We start from the raw sequence: 27,600 nt of genomic DNA on the forward strand, positions 1-27,600 counted from the left end.
TTAAAAAATTTGTAGGGTTTCCTTGAAATCACTACACAATTCCTATTGTTTTCATGTTTGTAAAAAAAAAAAAATAGTTCCACAATCTAATATAGCAGGAAAAAAAAATGCCTTGTGAATCTCAGAGGGAAGAATGACATTTAATAAAATCCATTTCTTTTGCCAAGCCCATAATTCCTGAGTACATTGCTTCCAGACAGTGGGAAAAGAAGAAACAATGTTAAAGAATAAGAATTTATCATCTCTTTTGGTTTGGCAAAGAAGCTATTTTATCTAATAAATGCACCCAGCTATGAGCTAGAGCACAGCATAACTACTCTGGAAATCTTTGACGCAGGCATACATGTGTGTGCCTGTGTTTGTGTGTGTGTGTGTGTGCCTGTGTGTGTGTGTGTGTGTGTGTATCTACATGAGGCTGTTATGGAACAGCCTTCCCTCAGGGAACATGGAACTCCCTTTAAGGACTTTAAATTGTTAGTGGGATTTGCACAAATGTTAGGGCACTAAAAGACATTGCCTTCCTCCCTCCCCAAACTTCCGGACTAATTCCATAATTGGCACTTAACAGGCACCTCCTAACCAATAATGTACTTGCAAGTACACAATGTTGCTTACATAGTTCTCTTGCCAAAGATGTTTAGTGTGAATCTAAACATGAGGAAATAATCAAATCTAGATGTGGGGCTTTCTATAAGACATCTGGCCTGATTTGGGGAAAAAAAAACATAAATTGCTCAAAATAGAGAAGCCCTTCCTTCCCACAGCCCTGCCTGCCTGACACATGAATTTCCAACTCAGGAAATGGAAGTCAAATATTTTAGAGGTGATTTTGAGAAAGCCTAATAAGAATCACTGCCAGAATGAAGGAGGTGGAGGATTCAGTTCGCGTGACTCACCCCCCTCCTTTACTTTGGCCTTTTGGAACATTAATGGCTGAGGCTAAATTTCCCAAAACACAATTTTAATTGATTCCTAAAAGCTCTCTATGTGATTATCATCAGCATGTTCTTCTCCTATATTCATTCAGTATTCACTGCTGGCAAAAATCATCATATTTATGTATTATTTACCTGTATGACATGGCATATGGTAGGAAATAGTAAGCATTTCATAACCTTCTCTTCCAATCCTTGCCCTCTTGCCACTTTCGTACTCACCTCTAGGCAAGAAGCAAAAGCTTTTCTCCATACTCCTTTCAATGTCTCAGTAGGTAAAAAGTGGGCAGGCTAAAATTCAGTATGACTACTGACTTACCTTGGTTCCAGTTTTAGACATTTTTAGTGCATGGGTTGATATCCCCAGTGCTGAAGGAAATCCAGGAATAGCTAGAGTTAGAAGCACACAGACATTTATACTGGGCTGGTTTCAAATCAAACATTTGCTTGGTCATGAGAATAGGATCCAAAAATTGAGTCAGTCATTTAGAGTCTATTGATGGTTTCTAGAAAAACAATTGGGATTATAAAATAAAGGAGAGCTTCAGTAGCCTCTTTAATGCTTACCAAGCCCTGCTGTATTATAGACTTTGCTGAGTCAAGACACCAAAACCAGGCCAAAGTTTTAAAAATTAAAAACGAAAATTCTCTCTTCCTTGTGCCATTTTTGTTTTGTTTTCAGCAAGCAACTTCTTTGAAATCCCTAATGTCTTTCTTTTCTTCTTTTTTTTTTTTTGTTAGTTATCTTTAACAAGGTTGAAGAAGGTAAGTCCAAAGACTAATTTCTAGACAAAAGTGACATTGCTGGTAACAAACTATAGACAACCAAAGGCAATAAATGGTCTTGTGTTTGGAGGGAAATAACTACAAAAATCATTCTTGGAACAATTTAAAAATTTTTATACGGATAGTATTATAGAGGCTATTGTACAAATGTTTAACTTTTTTTTTTTTTTTGCCAGTCCTAGGACTTGAACTCTGGGCTTGGGTGCTGTCCTTTATCTCCTTTTGCTTCAGGCTAGTGCTCTACTACTTGAGCCATAGTTCCACTTCTGGCTTTTTCTGTAATTAACTAGTCTCACAGATTTTCCTGCTTAGCTAGGATTAAAAGTATTGGCCACTGGCATCTAGCTAACGTTTAACTTTAAATTTGATCATCATGGTATGACTATGTAAGCGAATGTCTTTGTTTAGTGGGAAAACACACTTATGTATTTAGAATAACTAATATGTTTGCAATCTATTTTCCAACTATTCAGTAAAAAAAAAACAACAGTACTATATAAAAAGTAATAAGAGTAGATGGAGAAAAATGTTTCCAACTGGTGAATGAACACAAAGGGCATGCGTGGATTCTCTTCAAGTTTGAATTATTTTCAAAACGTAAGTTGTAGCTGGGTGTTGGTGGCTCATGCCTATAATCCTAGTTACTCAGGAGACTGAGCTCTGAGGATCTCAGTTCAAAGCCAGCCCAGGCAGGAAAGTCCATAATTTATCTCCAATAAACCACCAGAAAACTAGAAGTGGCGCTGTGTCTCAAGTGTAGAGTGCTAGCCTTAAGCTGAAGAGTTGAGGGACAGTGCCCAAGCCCAGAGTTCAATCCCCACAACCGACCAAAAAAAAAAAAAAAAAAGAGTTGTAATCCACAAGAACCATGCCACAGTACACAAGGGACTGACAGCTACAATGAGACTCAAAATATGGCCCCATTTCTCTCTGCCCACAATATTACATTGGGACCTCTTCAGAGAGCATTTTTTGGCCCTTAATATACCTCTTATTTTAGGAATGACAAAATACTTTATGGAAACTCAAAGACACAATAACTCATCGCCTCGGGCTGGGAAGGTGGCTCAGTGGGAGTGCTTGCCTTGCATGCATGAGGCCCTCGGTTCGATTCCTCAGCACCACAAAAGCAGAAAAAGCCGGAAGTGGGGCTGAGGCTCAAGAGGTAGAGCACTAGTCTACAGCTGAAGAGCTGAGGGGCAGCGCCCAGGCCCAGAGTTCAGGCTCTACACCGACAAAAAAAAAAATCATCGCCTCATTTAATTTTCTAGGTCAAGTACATTCTTCTTTAAAGTCCAACTTCCTCATCTTTCTGCTAACAAAGCTATCCAACAAATATTTTTATAAATGAGACTCCAAAGGATGTATTATGTTCAGTTTAGAAAATGGTCACCATGCCTCAATATGATTACTGAGAAGTAAATATTGTTAAATGCTTAGAATTCTGAATTTTAAAGAAAGTATCTGATTAATACTGTTAATTGCATTAACAATATCTAAAACACATTTCTCTTACTCCAGGTTTTTTTGTTTTGGTTTGGTTTTTTGTCAGTCGTGGGCCTGAACTCTTGGGCCTGGTCACTGTCCCTCAGCTCTTCAGCTCAAGGCTAGTGCTCTACCACTTGAGCCACAGTGCCATTTCCAGCTTTTTCTATTTATGTGGTGCTGAGGAATTGAACCCAGGGCCTCACGCATGCAAGGCAAGCACTCTACCACTGAGACACCTTCCCAGCCCCTCAAGTGGTTTTTTAATTGGTAATTTTAATGGGTAATTTTCTGCTTGCTTGAATTTTATCTTAAAAGTAAAAACTATGGAAGTTCAATTAGAATTAGCAAATATTCAGAAGATTTTTTTCCTTCAGAAATATATAAGCAGCCTTTCAAAATGGCCAGATTCATATAAAAAATTTGAAATTATTTTCCTTTATCTTGAAGAATAGGGTTCTCCAAACCAAATGTCAACTTTACTTTGATATAATTTTACAGAATGATATTGGAAATCTTTTTTTATTAATTAAAAGTAAAGCTTTATATTTTTAGTAAAAGGAGAAAATACTTTTTAGAGTTTATTGGAAATCTTAGGCAAACAAAAAAATAAACATTTTTACATAATCTCATTAAGTTTCACACTTTACAATCTAAAATATCTTTGTATAAAAACTATCTCTGCTTCATTTATACATTAGCAAACTATACTTTCCTTTCAATTACTCTTAAAAAGGAGTAGCAATTTCCTCTTAAATAATTACAAAGAACTACAGAACTGTTTTTAACTCCAGAAAGGATGAAATCTTTTCACCATACAAATTAAAATATGAAATAAAATCTCTATCTTATCACTTAAATATTAACATAGACATAGTAGGACTGCCTTCATCAACCTTTTCTTTTGGCATCACCGTTTTCTGATGTTCATTAAACAATATGTTTATATCAAAGTCAGAAGCTTAGGTAAAATTTAACCTCAGCAGTGACAAATGAGCATTGGATACAAATGAAGTAAAGGTCTTAAATAAAAAGAAGAGCCCAAAGTCTTTTAGCAGCAAGAGTATCCAGGACCATTTTTGGAGAGGCAGCACTATCCTCCGCTTAGTCTCATGTTCAGAGTCCTGGAGATAACAAATAAAAAGCTAATATTAATAACAATCTTCTATTTCTTTTTTTTTTTTGGGGGGGGGGGTCTGGTTGTAGGGCCTGAACTCTGGGCCTGGGCACTGTCCCTCAGCTCTTCAGCTCAAGGCTAGCACTATACCACTTGAGCCACAGCGCCACTTCCAGCTTTATTCTTTTTGCTTATGTGGTGCTGAGGAATCAAACCCAGGCATGCAAGGCAAGCGCTCTACCACTGAGCCACCTTCCCAGCCCCTAATAACTATTTTCTATTGGTTTCATGCAACTAAGAAAATCACATAAATTCTGGTCAGGAAAATAATTGTTAATAATATTCCCTTTTGTATCATATTAGTTTATAACAGAAAAGTTCCTATATGAAACAAAAACTGGCAGACTTAAGATTAATTTTAACTAAAATTTTTACCTTTAGAGTTCTTTTGTGTAATCTCCATCAAATTTTCCTGTATCTCAGATATATTTGCATTATAAAATCCATTAAAAATTATATACACTTCAAAAATAAGCAATACACAAACATCTTTTTGTTACTTTGGAAAAATATAGTTAAGATTAAGTCTTTGCAGTTCCACTCTGCATAAAAACTTGTTCACTTTTACAACCTCAGTGGGGATGTGGGGGAGTGGGGAGTGGGGCGGGGGAGGAAGGGAGGGATAGTTGTGGAGAAGGGATGGTGGGGGAAAACAAAGGAAGAGGCAACAATGCTCAATAGGAAATGTACTCATTACCTTGCTCATGTAACTGTAATTGTACAGCATTTGTACAATAAGAAATGTACAAAAACAAAACAAAAAACTTGTTCGCAAATGCTGAAAACAGGATATGGTGGCTCATTCCTAGCTAGCTGCTCAGTGGGATGAAATCTGAGGGTCAAGGTTTGAAATCAGCCTTGGCAGGAATGTCTGTGAGACTTTTTTTTTTTTTTTGGTCTGGTCATGGGGCCTGAAATCTGGGCCTGGGCGCTGTCCCTCAGCTCTTCAGCTCAAGGCTAGCGCTCTACCACTTGAGCCACAGCGCCACTTCCGGCTTTTTTCTTTTTGCTTATGTGGTGCTGAGGAATCGAACCCAGGGCCTCAGGCATGCAAGGCAAGCGCTCTACCACTGAACCACCTTCCCAGCCCCTGTCTGTGAGATTTTTAACTCACATTAATGAGCAAAAAGTCAGAAGCATGTGGTAGAGTGCCAGACTTGAGCTGAATTAAAGCTCTAGTACAAAACAAAATCAAATGCTGAAAACTTATTTATAATAGCTGAAAAGTCGAAACAACCTTTATGCTGCCATAAAAAGGAACAAAGTATTGATTAATGTGACATGGACAAAGCTTGGAAACATTATGTCACAGGAAACTGGATTGGTGCCATTTATAGGCAGTGTCCAGAATATGCCAAAGTAGATTAATGGTAGTGAGGGTCTGGGGTAAGAGGAGACGCAGGGATGTGGAGGGACTGCCAATTACAATGGGCTTAATTTTATTTGTGAGGACAATATTCCAGATTTGAAAATGGTGATGGTTGCACAAAGCTGAGAGAGTATATTAAAAGTCACTGAATTCTTCAGTTTAGCAAGATGAGTTTTATGTTGTATGAACTGTACCTCACTAAAAATAAAGAGTAAGTTTTCCTGGATGCCCATCTTGTCTCATTCTTCAAAGAATACATTGTTCACATTTTAAAAAAAAAATGTCTTTTCAGAAATTTTCCAGGCTGACAATTAACTTGTTTGTAAAAATCCTACCCATGCCCACTTTTTTCAAATATACAACATTTAAATTTTTCCCAAGTTCGAGATCAATCCACTTTTGTATGTTTAGACTAACTTCATTCTTTTAAAGATAAATTCCATGACATGGATGAATAAGTTCATTGGCATCAAGCCCTTTTCTAAGCAGCATTTGAGATGTTTCCAGCCCATAGTTATTTCAAACATGCTGCAGTGAGCAGCTTTTTAATGTAGATTTTTACAGGTTACAAATATTCAATTAGGAATAAATTTAGAGCAGTAGACGAGGACCATAATTAGTAACTTTTTGTTTTGTTTTTGGTTTTTTGGTGGTGGAGGTACTGGGATCTGAACTCAAGGTCGTATGCTTGCTAGGTAAGTGCTCTACCACTTGGGCCACTCCACTAGCCCACACATTACATTCTTGAAAAATGTTAGGGATTTTAAGTGTTCTCATCATAAAAATGGTAACTCTGTGAGATAATTATGTATTAATTATATATAATATATAAACTATATTAATTAGCTTTAGTCATTCCACAATGTGTATATATTTTTAAAAATTATATACAAGCTGATAAATGAATTAACAGGACAAAAAATTAAATAGGTTTTTTTTTGTTGTTGTTCATTGTGAAGCTTGAACTCTGGGCCTCGGCGCTGTCCCTGAGCTTTTCAGCTCAAGTGCTCTCCTTCTTGAGCCACATTCTACTTCCGGTTTTCTGGTGGTTAACTGGAGATAGGAGTCTCATGGACTTTCCTGCCTGGGCTGGCTTTGAACCACAATCCTCAGCTCTCAGCTTCCCAATTAACTAGGATTACAGGCGTGAGCCACTGGCATCTTGCTTAAATAGGTTTTAAAATATGTGAGTTTATCTGCAAGTAATTTCAAGCAATAAAATTGCTAAGCAGTGTTTGTATTTTTAATTTTGATGTTGTCAAACCGCCCCCCAAAATGTCAAGAATTAAAAGGTTCTGGACTTGGGAGCATCTGGGCCTTTCAGATTAGGATGCTCAACTGGTAAAATTTATGTAAAATCTGAAACACTTCTTGTTTCAAGTATTTTAGTCAAGAGTTACTCCTCCCAAAAGTTACGTTTCTTTATTTTTAAGTGAACACTCTTTCTCTATAATATTTTTCTGTGAACTACCTATTTGTGTCCTTTATTTTTCCATTGTTGGTCTTTTAAAATGCTTTACTGAGTTTCACAAAAAAGTAACACTATAAACGTTTTTATTTAAAAATGCTACATATTTGGATTAAATAATTTCCCAAAAATTTGTCTAAATTCATGTTCTTATAGGATAAGTCTGTGACTATGTTCTAGGGTTCAGTTGTCAGCTCTTCATTTGAATTAGTTTTGATATAGTTCTCACATGTGTGATTAACAAAGATTGGCTAGTTTTATCAATTGGGTTGGAGGAGGATGGGACAAAGGAAAAGTATCTCAAAGAGAGAATAAAACTCAAAACTATGAGTAGAGACAGGTGGGATTTGTAGACAGTTGCGCCAAGCAAAGAACAAAAAAGCTAAAACTTGACGCTTATATTTGCTCAAAATTCTGTAGGCACCCCTTAAATATTTTGGTTGGCTTTTTGGTGGTAAACATGGATAAGTATGCTGATGTGAATGGTGGAAAATTTTTTGAAGAGGTTCACCATGCTATGTGCTTAGTGGGGGGGAGGGGGGGGGGGAGGGTATGCTTGGAAGATTTTATTCCAAAGAGTTTCTTTTAAAGGATCAAGTACTGTATTGTAAACGCCTACCTGAGATATGATGTCTCAGTTCTATCCTGCTGCTTGCTTGGAGCCTGCTGTAGGGGGTACAAGGGTGTCCAACTGTTGGCGATGTCCTGTATTAACCAACCATTCATAAAACTTGTTCTCCACAAGTATCTGGAACTGCTTCCTTTGCTCCCTAAAGTCACAATTAAAAGTAAAAATATAAGAATCCTAATCCTAATAGAACAATACTCAAAGACTTTTTAAAGGGGGGATTAGATAACTATGTCCTTTGTAAATACATACTATCAATTATTTATTGTGGATGGAATGCATATTGGGTACTATGCTGACAGAGAGCATAGTATAAAGAGACAGGGCAAGTCAAGCTACATGACTCTAGAGGGCACCATTTACATATTTAGTCTATGCCCCTGTGGACTGCAGGAAAGATAGATAAGAAGGAAAATAAATACATAGTCTTAAGTAGTTACTTATTGGAAAAAAAAAAAAAGAGAGAGAGAAGGAACAGAGTACTAGGAATACTCTCTTAAGGAAAAGAAAGGCCTAAGATGATACCTGTACACAGGTCTGCCTAGAGCCATTAAGCAGAAGAAACAGAAATGATAAAGGCCCTAATATAATAGCATGTTTATTATATTCAAGACAATAAAGAGAAGAGCAGTGCCTAATAGCCAGCAGCCACCTTCTCACTATCAGTTAGGTTCTTGCCTGTTGTGGTGTTGAACACCAACAATTCCACAGAGCACCAGTGTTAGACGGGCCACATTGCAATGATGACACACCAAAGCAAAGAGAACACTCTACAATTACCTTAATCTAGAAGAAAAATAAATATGGCTTAAGCCACAAAAATGACCAAACATCACCCTTTCCTTTTCTGATTGCTGCTTTACAACTATAACTTTAGTTCCACTTCATCTCCCCCTCCCTGCCTTACAAATAAAAAATATTAAGCTACCAATCATAAAATTATTCTCAGTCTCAAATCGCATCTAATCCACAACAAAGCCATGCTTATTTGAATTCTCCCCCAAATCATAGAACATGAGCCAGAAGCCAATGGCAAGCTATTCTAAACCACTTTTGTGAAATAAAGCACAGTTCTCTTTCTCCTTTTCCTTTTATCAGATGGTATAGTACCAAAATGGTTTTGAATTCTTCTGCATTCACTTCCCAAGTACTGGGATTACGGGTGAGTCACCTCACTAGGTCCTCATCTATACGTTACAACTAAGATCAAGAGAGGAAACATGACACATTCCAAGTGTTACATAGTTGGTGACATGGTAATACAAAGAATAACACCTTAAAATCTAATCCACCTAAGAGATCTAATAAAAATAAGCATTTCATTCATTATGAAATAGCTGCTCATCAAAAAATAGAGTATTTTTAAATGGCTGCTATTTTCTAAGATAATGACAACCAGAAAGAAAAAAAATACAAAAAAGGAGCCCAATTTTTAAAGAGGTTTTGTAAGCTGTATTAGAAACTGAATAAAGAAAGTATAAAGAGGAGCTGGGAAGGTGGCTCAGTGGTCGAGTGCTTACCTTGCATGCATGAGGCCCTGGGTTTGATTCCTCAGTACCACGTAAGAAAAAAGCTGGAAGTGGCACTGTGGCTCAAGTGGTAAAGCGCTAGCCTTGAGCTGAAGAGCTGAGGGACAGCACCCAGGCCCAGAGTTCAGGCCCCATGACTGGACCCCCCCAAAAAAAAGTATAAAGAAATGTATATAGATTCCCAAAACAATTTTGAACTCTTAAACTAGATCATCTTCAAATTGGCAAGATTTAAATGCCACCACACTACCATTTTTTAGCACTGAATTTGCTAATGAGTAAAATTTGTACACCTACACAATTGTACAAACATCATTCTATTTATTTATTTTCTACAGAACTGGTATTTGAACTGAGGCTTGCTAGGCATGGGCTGTACCACATGAGCTACAATCAGTCCTCCAACATTATTTATTCTGAGAAGCTTCTAATTGTAAGTTGTAGTTTCTGTGGATGAAATTGATTCAAAAAAATTTTCTGACAGGTACTGTTGCACATGCATATAAACCCAGCACTCAGGAAGCAGAGAAAAGGATCACAAGTTCAAGCCCAGGATGGGCTATACAACAAGACACTGTCTCAAGCATCCAAAAATAACAACAACAAAATTTCTAAGTGGGCTTCAATTTTTAGGATTTATTTTTGTCTTGTTCACAAACTTTCGCACTGAGCTCTGCCTCTTACCAAAGTAAGAAGCATCTCTATCTTTCTTCTTTACACTCTAGTCCAATTCACTGAAAGTCCAGACATATCATTTACTTTTCTTTCCCAAATCTCTTCAGTCTTCATGTGCCAACCACATTGCTTTATACATTTTTACGCTGCCACAGCACCTAAGTGGTTTGCATCTTGTAGGCATTCTATAAATATTACTGAATAAATGAAATGAATGTCTCTACCATTTTAAACATCTTTTCATGACTTTTCTTACTTAATTCTATTTATGTCTAACTTTCACTGCCTAGTTTTCAAGATGTGACACAAGCTGGCTCAATGTCCCCATTAAGTTTAAATTGCCAGTATTTCATACCTAAAATCCTGTCTTAGCTACTGATTCCCAGAAAACACAAGCTTCTGCTCCCACAACTGCTTCTTGACAGCTACTATGAAGTATTTATCTCAGTCTCTTCACCTGTGCAAACTTCTTGTTCTTCAAGGCCCATTACAAATCCTATTTCCTCCACAAGGCTTCTTTGGCTACCTATACTGATACCTTCTGAGAAAATCTCTACAAGCCATGATGTGTCCTTGGCCTCTGGAGGTCAAAGACAAATACCCTTGAAATAAAATCCTGATATGAAAATAGTCACAGCCATCTATAATCCTAAGCATGTAACTAAAACCAAGGTATTTTAGCACTCCCAAAGTAGAATGAGATCAGTAACTAATTACTGAGTAAATTTAGATTTAAAACCACTATACTTTTTTATATTTTACCAATGATTATGGAAAATTTTGACAAAAACTAGCCTTAGTCCCTGGACGAACTTGGGACAGCCTTGGATAGCTTTGTGGTGTGGTAAAACGAGGGAAATTTGTGTTTTTAACAAGCCCCTGGGAAGATTCCCATGCATAGCCACATTTGAGAACTAATATAGTATATTAACAACTAAAATAAACTCACTTAAGATCGTATTATGTGGCATAATTTTTTCTTTTTGATGGCACTCAAAGCCTTGCATTTGTAGGGCATGCATTCTACCACTTAAACTATGCCACAAATTCTTTTTGCTGTATTTATTTTTGACTAGGTCCTTGCATTTATGTCCAGGCCAGCCTAGATCATAATCTACCTATGTGTGTTTCCCATGCAGCTGGGATGAAAGGCACACCACCAGGTAAAAGGGTCTCAAGAACTTTCTGCCCCTACTAGCTTCAGAATGAAGATCCTCCCAATCTCTGTCTCCCAAGTAGCTAGGTATATAGGTATGAGCCACTGCACCTGGCCTTATGTGGCATATTCTACATAAGACTTAATTCATGTAAGTCTCCTATCTGCCAACTAAACTCAGGCTTTCATTTTTGGTTTTTTAAGACAGGATCTTGTTATGTAGTGCAAGGTGGCCTCAAATTTGCTGTGCAATCCAGGATGACCTTGAACTCATGTTCCTCCTGCTTAACTTCTTAACTGCATGTACTACCATGCCCAGAAAAACTTAAATATTTTTCTTAAAACAATACCTGAATACCTCCCAAATTCTCATGCTCCAAACATAGTGCCTAAAATACTGCTTGAAACCAAAGTTGTAGCAAAAGATATACTGTATTTTATTAGTTATTTTGGCATAGATATAAAAATGTAGCTTAATTAGTCCTCTCATGAAGTTTCATGTAAATACAAATATCACCTTCAGAAAACTCACTTTGTCAAACGAGCCTCCTTCACAGTTTTCTGCCAGATCTGTATCTTCTGTTCTCTTTGAGCCAGTGCTTTCTGATAGGCAGGTGGAAGACCCCCAGGTATCTCTGTTGTATCCCCTTCCATTTCAAAGGGGATAATAAATACATAGAATTCACAAGGTGGTAAGAGTTGGAAGACATTGTTGCTGTTCTCTCTGCACACAACCATTGGATTATCCCAATAGTTAGGCACTGTAGCAAGACCAGTCCTGGCCATGTGGTCCTCCAGCATTGGATAATGAGTATGAAAGGGTGCAAAAGTTACTCTCTGGTTTCCAGAGAGAATAAGTGGGCGTGAAGGTGTCAGAAGATGAAAGACACAATCTGTTGTCGAAGAGACGGACAAACGATGGCAAATTGCAATGACTTTAACATTGTCACAGCCATGGAGGTGAAGAGCAGTCTCTACAGGGCCCAAGACAAAGGTGCTATTCCTGCACTTCTCAATTGTCACAGATCTGAAATCAATTTTAAATGAGGTTAATTCCTCTGAATAAGGAATAAAAAAAAGTCCTGATGAAAAAAAGGATTAATTCTATTTTAAAAGAAATATCAAAATGTCAGAATTTGAAGAGGACTATGCTTACCGTAAGGGAGACAGCAGATATATAAAAGATTCATTGCACCGATGAATCCTGACATGTGCTCCTACCAGAGTATCAGAACTCTTTGCCAATGTCTGCTTGTAAACCTGGCTCATTACCACCATGCGGTGCCTTTTAGGGGCCACATGAGAATTGCAAGCAATCTTGGCTCTTTTGGTCATACCTTCAACTATTTAAAAAACAAAAACAAAAAACACATAAGCAAGACAGTTTTGAATCAAAGTGAAGTACCACACAAGGTTACACAAATCCTTGTTTACACTTAGATAACATGTGAGAAAAAAAGCATATCTGAGTACTGGATAAAATGGTGTTAACTATACTACTTTCTCTATATTTGTAATTGTTCATGATCTGTTATACATTATTTTTATTTTATTGTAAAGGTGCTGTACAGAGGGGTTACAGTTACATAATTAAGGGAATGAGTACATTTCTTTTTCCTTTTTTTTTGGTTGGTTGTGGGGCTTGAACTCTGGGCTTGGGCACTGTCCCTCAGCTCTTCAGCTCAAGGCGAGCGCTCTACTGCTTGAGCAACAGCGCCACTTCTGATTTTCTAGTGGTTTATTGGAGATAAGAGTCTAACAGCCTTTCCTGCCCTGGCTGGCTTTGAACTGTGGTCCTCAGATCTCAGCGTCCTGAGTAGCTAGGATTATAGGCAATAAGTACATTTCTTGTCAAACATTGTTACCTACTCCTTTTTCTCCCACTGTGCTTTCTTCCCCACCTTCCCCTGAAGTTGTAAAGTTCATTTCCAACAAACATAGCGTCTTGTGAGTATCACTGTTGCTTGGGTCATCCTATGTCTTTTTTCACCATTTTGTTATTCCCTTTCCCTTCCTCAAGTCAGATAAATGTATATACAAGACACAGGGTACCAGAATCAAAGACAGTGATTGCCAGGGATAAATCAAAGGGAAAAAGAAAAATGAAATAAAATACACTGATAACAAGGTCAATAACCAAAAAAAAAAAAAAAAGACCTGTTGTTTCCGTGTCTTAGAGTTTATTTTATTAGCATCATTTTATATGGTCATATGTACATAGCTACTGAGCTATTGTGATCCTCTGCTAGGACCATCCTAGACATATACTAATTATTACAAATGAAGGAAACCATGGAGTCTATGTTTCCTTGGGTCTGGCTATAAAATTTTAAAATCTATAATCCATTTATTGTGAGACCTAAGCTTTTATCATGTCTTCCTTTTAAGTACTATTTCTACAGTCTCATGGCTAGTGAAGGGGTATGATTGGCCTAACACAAATACTTTCTCATCTTTATTATTATCCCAACCATAGGCAACCTCTCTTAAGTTGCCATAATAGTCATGATAACATAATGATACTGATGGCATCATTTCATGAAGTCAAGCTGAGGTCATATCTTTACTTCCAAGATTATTACTACCAGATGTTGTCATACCTGGGTATGAGTATGGGTATAACCATTATATACAATGTCTTACCCAAACTGACACCAAAAACATATTTCTGTTCCTCTCCCAATATGGTCCCAACATTATGAGCCTTGCTTCTCAGCCTGCACTTGTCTGTAAGCCTTGGGACACCCTTAGTATATAAGTGAGAATGAAATCAGCTAAATTAAGAGGATAATGGGGTTAGAAGACATAGGGAATGATGAAAGTGGTGACACTGATCAAGATACACTATAGTAAAAAAAATACACTGTAGTGATAAAGGGACATATTGAATTGAAACTTTTGTAGAAACTACTTAAAGATAATCTTTAATTTTTAAAAGTTCAGTTATAATTCACTACACAGAATTATTTTTAAATGATATATGTATCATATAATACACAGTTACTGTAGAAAAATAATTGTAAGAGGAAAAATAATTGTAAAAGAAAAAAATTATGTAATTGTAACCCCTCTGTACAGTATTTTCACAATAAAAAAATTAAAAAGAAAAATAAAAAAAAGAAAAAAATTACATTTGCAATCCTTCTATCGATGCAAACATTTTAGGGTGATCCTAAGGTTGAATATTCTTTTCTTTTTTTCCCTTTAGTGTGGACCCAAACATATCTAAGCCTATATTCTTTTATGAACACAAGAATCATATACTTATAGTGTCCTTACATCATCTGAGAGTCTGAGTTTATAGAGACTAGTTTGGTTGGATATAGAAGTCTTGGGTTACAATTGTTTTTTTAGTACTACAGTTTGAACTCAGTCCATTGTGTTGTCTAGACAGGCCCTCTACTGCTTGAGCTATCCCTCCAGCCCTTTTTGCTCTGGATAATTTTTTTTGGGGGGGGATCCGGTTGTGGGGTCTGAACTCTGGGCCTGGGCACTGTCCCTCAGCTCTTCAGCTCAAGGCTAGCGCTCTATCACTTGAGTCACAGCGCCATTTCCGGCTTTTTCTTTTTTGCTTATGTGGTGCTGAGGAATCGAACCCAGGGCCTCATGCATGCAAGGCAAGCGCTCTGCCACTGAGCCATCTTCCCAGTCCTCTGGATAATTTTTTGATAGAATCTTACTCTTTCTCAAAGCTGGCCCAGAGGTGATAAGATATGTACCACCAGGCCTAGCTTTTCTTGTTGAGATGGAATGCTCATAACTTTTTCTTTTGGCCTGAGTTAGCATGGAACTGAAATCATTTCAATTGAAGCTTTATCAAAAAAGTTGAGATACAGGGATATGCCACCACACACAGGGATTTGAGATGGTGCTTCATAAACATTTTGCCTGGGTTGGCCTCAAAAAGCCATTCTCTGATCTCAGCCTCTGGAGTAGCTAGGATCATTAGTATGAATCTGGCTGGATTACAATCTTTCTGCTCTAGATTTGTATGTAGTATTCAATTGTTTTCTATTTTTAGTGTTATAACATTTTTACATATTCTGGGGTGTGTACCTCAGTAGTTCTAAAATGTTAACCCTGATTGGAAGATTATAAAATGAGTTTTGTTTTCTATCTTTACAGTTATTTTCTATAACCACACATTTGATTGTATACTTGGCATGCCTGAAACCGAGTTCAATCCCACATACCCTTCAAAACAAACTGTCACAAAACTCATATTAAAAAATATATGTATATATAGGACTGGGAATGTGGTTCAGTGGTAGAGTGCTTGCCTCGCATGCATGAAGCCCTGGGTTCAGTTCCTCAGTGCCACATACACAGAAAAAGCTGGAAGTGGCGCTGTGGCTCAAGTGGTAGAGCACTAGCCTTGAGCAAAAGAAGCTGAGGGACAGTGCCCAGGCCCTGAATTCAAGACTGAAGACTGGCAAAAAAAATAATAATAATAAATACATATATATATATATGTACAATTTATATGAAAGCTATTTTTTCTTTGTCTTTGAAATTCAGAGATAGCAGTACGATCTAGTGCAAGCTTTTTTCTCCATTGATTTTTGTCAGTCACTTGCTTCAGTAGTACCAAACTCTTCTCTTAAAACTTATGCATAAGCCCAGGAGTCATACAATAACTGAACCTATCCACTTAGCCATAACAAGACTACCAGGAATAACACTTGATGAAATCAATGCCAGATACTCTCGTTACTAACATACTTTCCAATTTAGAAACATCCCCTTGTGTGTGTGGACTAAGAAAAGACTTTTTCTCTTCACCAACTCTCTCTGGGGCTGTTGCTATTGGATGGCCAAATTCCATTGTATAGAAAACTTTAAAAAGTCTCAAGCAAGTGAACAAGAGAAAGAGAGAGACAGAGAGAGAGAAAGAGACAGACAGAGACAGAGAGAAAGAGAGAGACAGAGACAGAGACAGACAGACAGAGAAGCACAACAAAGAGAGGACTATCTGTAGGTAGAATTGTGTCAACTGTGAGCAAAAGGGCCCTAACTCTTTGAAAAGGGCCCTAGCTCTTTGAGACTACTGTTGTTGAAGACACTAACCTTTTTCTTTCTTATAGTAACACTGGGGAAAAAAAAATTTTTTTAGACGGGTGCTGGTAGCTTATACCTCTATTCCTAGCTACAGAAGGCTGAGATCTGAGGATTGCAGTTCAAAGCCAGTCTCAGACAGGAAAGTCCATAATACTCATCTCCAAGTAACTATCAGAAAAACAGAAGTGGAGCTATGGCTCAAAGTGCTATAGGACTAGCCTTGAACAAAAGAGCTCAGGAATAGTGCCCAGGCCCTGAGTTCAAGCTCCAGGACTGACAAAAATGAAGAATTTTAGATCCTCTACAAAAGATATATAACATTAATATACCAGGAAACAATGGACTGTCATTCAATTCAATATTGGCCAAAATATAAAAAATACCTTGGTGAGCCCAAGCCAATTTTTTTCCAGATTTGAGGCAAGCAGATGTACCAAATGGATTCCCAGTCAAACAGGCTCTCAACCATGCTTGCAGCTTGTAGAAAGAGAAAGTCTTAGAGATCTTTGAGAAGCCACTTTCTGCATGTAGTGGTTGCCACAGGGCAAGTTCATGTAGAGGATAAACCTTCTTGGCTTTACTCACTGTGCCTTCAATAAGAAAGCTAAGGGCCACAACAGCTTCTCGAGAAACTAGACTATTCTGGGTTGAATGAAAAGATGCTGTGAGTTGTTCTGGATCTAACAGCAATTCAAGGAGATCTGACAGATGATCATAGACAAAAGCCTGGTGACTGTGATCATTCCAATTCTGAAAAAAAATAATAAAAAGCAATTATTATTAACAAATAGATTCTGTAAAATACACATTTTACATTTAATTATCCTGCATTTACATGCCACCTCATTCCCCAAGACTCAATTAAATGACTATACAGAAAAACCTTTTTGTGTGGATGAGTAAAAGCAGATTCTACTTCCATGTTAACTAATTTAAAAGTAATACAGGTTGAATATTCTTTGTCTGAAAGGCCCTGGAATGGGAAGTGTTAGGGATTTTGGAAATTTTCATTACTTGAGGGATTTTGCATTTATACAGGAGGCATCTTGAAGATGGGACCAAACCTATACATGAAATTAGTTTGCTTCATATACTTTATACACACAACCTGGTGGGAATTTTACTTTCAACACACTCATATTCTGACTACTGTCATCTGAAGTCAGCTATGGAATTTTCTATTTATGACACCATATTAGTATTCAAAAAGTTTCAGACTGTGGAGCATGTCAGTTTCTAATTTTTTTTTTTTTGGTCGGTCGTGGGGCTTGAACTCTGGGCCTGGGCGCTGTCCCTGCACTCTTAAGCTCAAGGCAAGCGCTCTACTGCTTGAGCTATAGCACCACTTCCGGTTTTCTGGTGGTTTACTGGAACTAAGAGTCTCACAGACTTTCCTGCTCGGGCTGACTGAACTGTGATCCTCAGATCTCAGCCTCCTAAGTAGCTAGGATTACAGGTGTGAGTCACCAGCGCCCAGCTCTAATTTTTTAATTAAGAATATGAATCTGTACTAATAATTAGCCACTAGTGTGTGCTAAGCATTGTTATACAAACTTTTAAATTCTAACAATCCTAAAGTAGATGCCATTATCACATCCATTTTAGAAATGAAGAATGAAGACAGATAGGTTAAGATATTTGTCCAAGCCGGGCGCTGGTGGCTCACGCCTGTAATCCTAGCTACTCAGGAGGCTGAGATCTGAGGATCGCGGTTCAAAGCCAGCCCGGGCAGGAGAGACCGTGAGACTCCTATCTCCAATAAACCACCAGAAAACCGGAAGTGGCGCTGTAGCTCAAGTGGTAGAGCGCTCGCCTTGAGCTGAAGAGCTGAGGGACAGCGCCCAGGCCCAGAGTTCAAGCCCCACGACCGACAAAAAAAAAAAAAAAAGATATTTGTCCAGCCGGGCGCTGGTGGCTCACGCCTGTAATCCTAGCTACTCAGGAGGCTGAGATCTGAGGATTGCGGTTCAAAGCCAGCCCGGGCAGGAGAGACTGTGAGACTCCTATCTCCAATAAACCACCAGAAAACCGGAAGTGGCGCTGTAGCTCAAGTGGTAGAGTGCTCGCCTTGAGCTGAAGAGCTGAGAGACAGTGCCCAGGCCCAGAGTTCAAGCCCCACGGCCGACAAAAAAAAAAAAAAAAAAAAAGTATTTGTCCAAAGTCACACAGCTGGTAAATTGCAAAATAAACATAAACAAAATCGGCATTCAATGAAGCACCAGGTTTCCATCTCAAATTATAGAAAGAATTGCAAATTCTATTGGATGAAATGGTGTTACTAAAGTGACTAAAGAGAGACTATAACCTAGGAATAGCCTTTTTTTTTTTTTTTTTTTTTTTTTTTTTTTTGTTGGTTGTGGGGCTTGAACTCAGGGCTTGGGTGCTGTCCCCCCTGCGCTCTTCAGCTCAAGGTGAGCGCTCTACCACTTGAGCCACAGTGCCACTTCCAGTTTTCTAGGGGTTTATTGGAGATAAGAGTCTTGTGGAATTTCCTTCCTGGGCTGGCTTTGAACCAGATCCTCAGATCTCAGCCTCCTTAGTAGCTAGGATTACAGGCATGAACCACCAGCGCTTGGCTGATGTCCTAGTGATTTGGGCTTATTTATTTGCAAGATTCTTTGTGAGCATCGCTTAGCAAGTATAATATTAAACAATGAATCTTGAGTAAGACATACCTCCTGGCTTCAAGGAACTCAAGAGTCTATACATGTGAAGATAATATAAATATTTAAGCACAGCACACAGAGTTAGGATCTACCTGCTGAGAGATCTGAAAATACATTCTATGAGCATGAGAGAAACTACTAACTCCACCTGGGAGAAAAATTCATGGCAGTGTTGTTTGAATATTCCTGATTGATGTTGGCAGTTAAAAGCAAACAGATAAAGGGGGAAAGTCACTCAGGACACAGGAAAAAGCATATGCCAAGGTCTATAGAAGTAAAAGTACTGCTTTGTTCAGAGAACTGGAAGTTCTGGGTGGGGTAGGTAACAGGCTTGCAGGTGTCAGCTGAATGATAGGCAGGACCAATCATAAAAGGCCTGTGTAAATACCCAACACCTAGGCTCTGTTTGGTGTGCAGGGACTTTCAAACTATGTTCTATATAGTTATACTTTCTCTTCTTTTCTCTTACTCTTTTTGTAGTATTGTAGCTTATACTTGTTAGGCAGGTGCTCTACCTCTGAAGCCACCCCTCTAGCCCTATACTTTTTTAAATAATAAATTCTCATTTGAATAACAAAGAAAAATAGATAAAAGCTACCAGCACAACTATGTTTATTGCAGCATTATTTACCATAGCTAAGATATGGAACCAACCCAGATGCCCCTCAGTAGATGAATGGATCAAGAAAATGTGGTATATATACACAATGGAATTCTATGCCTCCATCAGAAATAATGACATTGCCCCATTTGTTAGGAAATGGAAAGACTTGGAAAAAATTATATTAAGTGAAGTAAGCCAAGCCCAAAGAAGCATAGGTCCCATGGTTTCCCTTATTTGCAATATCTAGTATATGTATGAGTCAAGCAGAAAAAGTCAGATAAGGTGATGTTAGGAAAATGAACCCTAAGATATGTATTCAAATGTTTTTTTTTCTTTCATGCATTTGTTTCTAACGCATTTATAAGATGATTTCTTTGTTGCTTTGTATGTCCCTCCCCCACAGTATAACCCCTGCTTTCACTGTATTTGATGTCGGTATAATTTGTGGAGGGGAAGGGGAAAAACAAGTTGTTTAAATAAGGATACAGGTGGACCCGTTGCAACAATGAGAAGTACAAGTTGTCATGTCGAAAACGAACTTTACAACTTTGGTGGGGGGGGGGGTAGGATTGGGTGGGGGGGCGGGGGGAGGCTGGGAAGGGATGGGAAGGGGAAACAAAGGAGGAGGCTACAATGCTTGATAAGAAATGTACTCATTATCTTGCCCATCTAATTGTAACCCCTCTGTACAGTATTTTTACATTAAAAAAGAAAAAAAAAGAAAAATAGATAAAAGCTGTCCAGTTAAATCTGCTCTTCCTCCTTACTGTACTGCCTCTCGGCTCCTCAAAGTAGTAGTCCTTGATGTGGCTCTGTGACAGCAACAATGGTAATGATTCATTCACCTACAGAGTTTAGGCAGAAGATGAATATACTGTGTCTGCACTGTATAAAGTCCAGTGTGGTTAGAATCAATTATGACCTCTTGAAATCAAAAGCAAAAAGGGGAGGAGGAACGTCTGATAAAAAAGCCTAGATAAAAATGCAGCAGAGAAAAAAAATATACAGCAGAGGAGCCCATCAGTTATATTGGACATTGATGAAAGTGAACTAAGCAACTCAAGGGCAGTGATGGGAGGGAGGGGAGGAGAAAGAGGGAACCACTATACTAAGCCAAAGGAAAGAAATGTACATATCACCCGATTTATAAAAAAAAATTGTTGTGTTGTTAAAGGTCATAAACAACGTAGATTAAAATAATGATGACTATCATTGTGAAAATTAAAAGGTGTTTGTGGGGGGAAAAAGCCTAGATGTGAAAAAAGAGACAGATTAAAGACAGTCTGAAGCAGAAATGGAAAGATCTGACGATTACAGAGAGATAGTATAGGTAGGCTGGTGATAATTTTCACTGGTATAGGCAGTGCATGATGCTAACTCAAGTAAAAGTAGAGTTTAGTACAGGGTTATAATTATCTCCCAAACTAAAAAAGAAGCAAGCCTCATAGAACTGGAACTAGAAAGTCATCTGTAATCTTCTCTTTCAGAATGGCTTTTTGTATATGTCTTTTTTCTGATAAGCAGCATCTGTGCTTCACTGTTTATTTCAGAGTCTCTCATCTCTCATAACTAGGTCACTCATTAGTATGGTGGCTATTCTAATAGATCCCAATGCCTCAGGAATTTTTACCTCAAGTACACATTACCAACTGCTAATTTCTTCAGTCTCTAAAGAGGACTGATGGACCGATTTCAAATATATAGCAATGAGAATTAGGTATATTAAACACTCTGAAATTGGAGGATTGCTTGAGACCAGTTTGGGCAATACAGTGAGACCCCATCTAAAAAGCAAACATAAGAAGTAGAATATAAGCCGGGAGCCGGTGGCTCATGCCTGTAATCCTAGCTACTCAGGAGGCTGAGATATGAGGATCGCAGTTCAAAGCCAGCCCGGGCAGGAAAGTCTGTGAGACTCTTATCTCCAATAAACACACAGAAAAACTGGAAGTGGCGCTGTAGCTCAAGTGGTAGAGTGCTTGCCTTGAGGTGAAGAGCTGAGGGACAGCGCTCAGGCCCAGAGTTCAAGCCCCACGACCAACAACAACAACAACAAAAAGAAGTAGAGGGGCTGGGAAGGTGGCTCAGTGGTAAAGTGCTTGCCTTGCATGCCTGAGGCCCTGGGTTCAATTCCTCAGCACCACAGAAGCAGAAAAAGCCAGAAATGGCAGTGTGGCTCAAGCAGTAGAGCGCTTGCCTTGAGCTGAAGAGTTGAGGGTGCCAGGCCCAGTGCCCAGAGTTCAGGTTCCATGACCGACATTAAAAAAAAAAAAAAAAAAAAGTAGAATATAAAGCAATGGATGAGCTACTCCATTCACTTGCCCATTCCCAGCCTAATCAATTACTTGAATAGGTCATGCCATAGCACAAAGCAGAACCACCTTTTGTTGGTGCTTATTATGCAACAAATCCTGTGCCAATGTAACTTTCTGAATTCAGAAAGAGGCATTCTTTTCCTATTTGGAGAAGGGAAGCCAAGGCCTAGAAAAGTTAACATGCCTAAAATCATATAATTTTTAGTAGTAAAGCCAGACTTGAATGCAGTCTATTTTGACTAAAAACATTATCTCTTAATGTACTCATTTAGCAGGACCTTCATCTGGAGAGAGCACCCAATGACTGTATGTCAATACATTTAGACTGAGATAGCCTAAACTTTTTTTTTTTAATTTTATTTTATTTTATTTGTGAACATACTGTACAGAGGAGTTACAATTACATGGGCAGGATAATGCGTACATTTCTTACCAAGCATTGCAGCCTCCTCCTGTGTTTACCCTTCACATCCCTTCCCAGCCTCCCCCCTCTCCCCCAATCCCAATCCTTCTCCTTCGAGATAGCCTAAACTTAAAGCATAGCTTTAACTGAAGAGGTAAATATGGAGCAAGAGCTCTAGTATGGATGCAAACCCAGTAGTCACCAAGCTATATGAAGTCCTAAGAGCAGAGGTGATTCCAACAAATGTATATCTTAAGAAGAGAAAACACAGACTCTTGGAGACATATAAGGGACTATAGCAGAACCAAGAGGGTATAGCATCATGAAATATATGAGAAACATTTAAAATATTACAGAAAGGTGAAAATCATGTAAACATTTTTGCAAAAATAGAAAGAAAAAGCAGTAGGACATTTTCCAAGAAAACTCCCATTTGACAGTTAAAATCTAAGTTGTCAGAGCACATTCAATTATTCATACATGACTAAACAACATAAGAAGATATTTTTATAGAAATCTTTTCAGTAGATTCTAATAGATTTTGTAGACCTGACATCTCATTTACCCTTTCCAAATCCATGAGCATTTGCAAAAATGGGAGAACTGTGAGAATACAGTGAATAACTTGTCCAAATACCATATGACTTTTATACCATTTAAGGAACTGAATCACTACTCTCTTTTGATTTAGTACACGCACTGATTTTGTTTTATTATAAGAAAAAAATTAAAAGGAAATAATAAGCAATTAATTCACTGGCCTATATAAGGCATTTTTTTTTAGACAGGGTCTTGCTATAGTCTAGATTGGTGTTGAATTCTCCATCCCTTCTCCCTTAGCCTCCCAAGTGCTGAGATCATAGGTATGTACCACCATATCCATCTTCATTCTAACAAAATTATTTTTTGTGTGCCAGTTCTTGGGCTTGAACCCACTCAGGGCCTAGGTGCTGTCTCTGAGCTTTTTTTGCTTAAGACTAGCATTCTACTACTTGAGTCACAGTTCCACAGTTCCACAGTTCCAGTTTGGTGGTTAATTGGAGTTAAGAGTCTCGTGGACTTTCTTGCCCAGGCTAGCTTCAAACCACCATTCTCAGATCTCTGCCTACTGAGTAGTTACGATTACAGGTGTGAGCCACTGGCACCTAGCTATTCTAACATAATTTTTAATTAAGGTAATTTTTATTTTCCAGTTGTGGCGCCTGAACTCTGGGCCTGAGCGCTGTCCCTCAGCTCTTCAGCTCAAGGATAGTGCTCTACCACTTGAGCCACAGCGCCACTTCTGGATTTTTTCTTTTTGCTTATGTGGTGCTGAGGAACTGAACCCAGAGCCTCAGGCATGCAAGGCAAGTGCTCTACCACTGAGCCACCTTCCCAGTCCAAGGTGAATCATCTTTAAAATGGCCTCTTTCTCCAAAATATAAACAGTACCTTATTATGACAGCTGGATTTTTCAGTCAGGTCAGGAGACTGAGATCTGGTTCTGGGACTAGGCCACTCTTCTCCAATCAAAGATGTTCGCAGAGAAACCTTGTTTAATTGTTGTATGTATAAGAAGAGCAGAAACTGTAGGGTGTCCACTGAAAGCTATTCAAGAAGAAAACAAGATAAATGTATCTTTAAATACCACCAATTATGAGTTTACAACTAACATAGCACAGTAAACTGAATTCACAGTTGCTGATCCTAAATAAACAAATTCAGAAACAATGATAATGTCCTCCCCCCACGTACGTGCGTGCGTGTGTGCGTGTGTGTGTGAAGTCCAGATGGAAGAATTTCTAAAGCTAAATAACTGGGATCACTTACCTTCATTGAAAATCAGAGACATTTTCTCCCAGGGTTAATGAAGAGGAAAGGATGAAGTACATACTTTTAAAAAGTATACTATTTCAGAAGTGTATTTAAAAAAAAAGAAAGAAAGAAAGAAAAAGAAATAGAAAACCCTAGGAATCTGAATAAATGAATACATGGAAACAAAAAAAAAAAAGTAAATCTGGTCAACACAAAAAGGTTAGCCCAAGGCTGACATACTAACCAAGAAAGTTTAGTATTATCAGTATAGTATATGAAACTTTATGTAATTTCTTGGTGTAGGTAAATAGGACTTGATGGCTCACATTTATTCAATTAACTGTCAATGTAAAGACGCACAAATGCTTGTATAATATAAATTTTTATTTTCTTGAAGTCTGTGAGATAACCATAGATTTACATGCAGGTGTACAAATATCCCATATACTCTTTATCTAGTTTCTCATTTTCTAAGGCTATAGTACAATACCATAATTAGGATGCTGACATTTAAACAGTCAAGATACAAAACACTGGGATCAACACAGATATGTCTTATGTTGCCCTTTACAGATGCATTCACTTCCTTGCTAATCATTTCTCTTTTCTCTTATATCTGTAATTTCTGTCATTTTGAAACTATTTATACATAGACTCATACAGCCTGCAACCTTTGGGGACTTGGTTTTTTTTTTTTTTTTTTTTTTCACTTTACAACTCCTTGATTTTCTGCATATTTCCATTTTAATAATTATTTGTTAAAACATTTCTTCAGGGGCTGGGAAGGTGACTCAGTGGTAGAGCACTTGCCTTGCATGCCTGAGGCTCTGGGTTCAATTCCTCAGCACCACATAAGCAAAAAGAAAAAAGCCGGAAGTGGCGCTGTGGCTCAAGTGGTAGAGTACTATCCTTGAGCTGAAGACCGGATACCCCCCCAAAAAAATTTCTTCAGTATCCACATGAGATTGTAATGCTCTATTTTGGGGGGGGGGGCAGTCCAGTTGTGGGGCCTGAACTCTGGGCCTGGGCGCTGTCCCTCAGCTCTTCAGCTCAAGGCTAGTGCTCTACCACTTGCGCTTTTACCACTTGCACCACATAAGCAAAAAGAAAAAAACCGGAAGTGGCGCTGTGGCTCAAGTGGTAGAGCGCTAGCCTTGAGCTGAAGAGCTGAGGGACAGTGCCCAGGCCCAGAGTTCAGGCCCTATGACCGGACCCAAAAAAAAAAAAATAAAAATAAAAAAAAATATATATATATATATGGTACACAAGCACTCATTTCCCTAGTGCAAGTGACCCCTACATAACCTAGCATAATACAGGTACTCACTAAATACTTGATTAATGAATACTCCAATGACCTTCCCTTCTTGGTTCTATGTCAAGTCTCTTCAATTTCTAAAAACCTAGTTTAGATACAATCCTATGTAAGAGACCAGGTAGATGCTAACCACTTTTTCTCCTTTTTCAGTGTAATTAGATGGCATTTCCTAGCCTCCCTTACAATTAGATATAGTACAAATGAATTGTCATCAACTGAATGTAGGTGAATTTATACTTTTAAGCCTGACCCAAAAATTCTCTCAAAAGAGGGCTGGGAAGGTGGCTCAGTGGTAGAATGCTTGCCTTGCAAGCCTGAGGCCCTGGGTTCGATTCCTCAGCACCACATAAGCAAAAAGAAAAAAGCCGGAAGTGGCGCTGTGGCTCAAGTGGTAGAGCACTAGCCTTGAGCTGAAGAGCTGAGGGACAGTGCTCAGGCCCAGAGTTCAGGCCCCACGACCGGATCCAAAAAAAAAAAAAAAAAAAAAAAAAAATTCTCTCAAAAGAAATGCAAGTAAAATGAGAGAAGACACTGAGTCAGCAAGCTGTAATTTTATAAAATTGTTTTTAGTTAAAATGTTGGGGAGAAAAAAAATAAAGAGCCTTTTCCCCAAAGTATCATGTATGAACCCAGGACATTCTGACCTCTTTCTATCCTCAACTGTATGAATAACCTAAGATCACCTCTTTGAACTAGTTTTAACCTTTAACTACAGTGGCTACACTGCCACTTGTATATATATATACATACAAACGTATATACATACACACATGTGTATATATATATATATATATATATATATATATATATATATAGCCATGGATTCTTAAGAGTTTAGTTCCCCTTTATAGTATGATGAATAAATAAGTAGGTGACCTGCAAAAAGCAAGACACAACTTCTTATTCTCTCAATAGACATCACCTCTCGTGGTGTAAACTTGTGTAGCTCTCTAAAAAGTCATTCTGTAGCCAAACAATGTATAGTTTACTTGTCAGTTATGGGGCTTGAACTCAGGGCTTGGACATTGTCCCTAAGCTCTTTTGTTCAAGGCTAGTACTCTACTACTTTGAGCCACCTCCACTTTCAGTTTTCTCGTGGCTAACTGGAGATAAGAATCTCACAGACTTTCCTGCCTAAGGCTGGCTTTGAACCTTGATCCTCAGATCTCAGCCAGCTGAGTAGCTAGGATTATAGGTATGAGCCACCATTGCTCAGCTTTGTATAGTCCTCCCCACCCACTGCACCCCTACCTGTTTTGTTTTTCTAATTGAGGTATGAAAAAGTTCTAGGTTCAGTTGAAGTTCTTGATGAAGAAGCACAATGGAGACTTCTTTTCAGCAATAAAATCTGCATATTTGTATTTCAACAATATAACTAAAAGTTGATATAAATTCTTTTTCTTTTTTGGCTTAATGAGTATCACTTATTAATATGAAATCTTTATATTGTGTTAAGAATAAATATACACTCGGGGCTAGGAAGTTGGCTCAGTGGTAGAGCACTTGTCTTGCATGCCTGAGGCCCTGGGTTCCATTCCTCAGCACCACATAAGCAAAAAAAAAAAAGCCGGAAGTGGTGCTGTGGCTCAAGTGGTAGAGCGCTAGCCTTGAGCTGAAGAGCTGAGGGACAGCGCCCAGGCCCAGAGTTCAGGCCCCACGACCGGACCAAAAAAAAAAAAGAATAAATATACACTAAATCTTGGTTTTAAAAAAAGGAAGAAAAAAATAGCTCTGAAACCTAATTGTCAGGGCTATGGCTGTGTTAACATTCACAACTGTTCATCTCCTATCTTTTCAGAGCTGTTTGTATTCCTGTCCATGGTCATGGGATTTTCCTTATCTCCTGTGACATAGTTTGCCTTCCTACCTCATTGACTTTAGATTTGGCCATGGGTCAAAGTTTTAGCCAATGGGATGAAAGTATGGTTCATACTACATCTGAGCAAAAGTTTTTTTGTTTTATTTTTGTTTTTGTCAGTTGTGGGGCTTGAATTTGGGGCCTGGGCACTGTCCCTCAGCTCTTCAGCTCAAGGTGAGCACTCTACCACTTGAGCTACAGCGCCACGTCCAGTTTTTCTGAGTGTTTATTGGAGATAAGAGTCTCAGGGACTTTCCTGCCTGGGCTGACTTTGAACCGTGATCCTCAGATCTCTGCCTCCTGAGTAGCTAGCATTACAGGTGTGAGCCACCAGCACCCAGCTGAGCAAAAGTTTTAAGCAGATCATAGAAGTATG

The 27,600-nt window shown here is 38.4% G+C and overlaps 1 protein-coding gene across 2 annotated transcripts in view; it reads right to left on the minus strand.

The window, feature by feature from the left end:
- Positions 1-3,774: 3,774 nt before the first annotated feature.
- Positions 3,775-27,600, minus strand: part of Tbccd1 (TBCC domain containing 1) — a 33,630-nt gene continuing 9,804 nt past the window's right edge. For both annotated transcript variants that reach the window (XM_070029776.1, XM_070029777.1), the window contains exons 3-8: positions 23,686-23,841; positions 16,650-17,016; positions 12,365-12,551; positions 11,741-12,235; positions 7,840-7,990; positions 3,775-4,330 (exon numbers count right to left, since the gene is read on the minus strand). In XM_070029776.1, the coding sequence (XP_069885877.1) occupies positions 7,861-7,990; positions 11,741-12,235; positions 12,365-12,551; positions 16,650-17,016; positions 23,686-23,841 (1,335 nt within the window). In that variant the 3' untranslated portion in view covers positions 3,775-4,330; positions 7,840-7,860. The remainder of the gene's footprint in view (positions 4,331-7,839; positions 7,991-11,740; positions 12,236-12,364; positions 12,552-16,649; positions 17,017-23,685; positions 23,842-27,600) is intronic.

Source organism: Dipodomys merriami, unplaced genomic scaffold (genome assembly GCF_024711535.1).
Source record: "Dipodomys merriami isolate MVZ:Mamm:240054 unplaced genomic scaffold, mDipMer1.0.p SCAF_2, whole genome shotgun sequence".
In the NCBI taxonomy this organism is placed as follows: Eukaryota; Metazoa; Chordata; class Mammalia; order Rodentia; family Heteromyidae; genus Dipodomys; species Dipodomys merriami.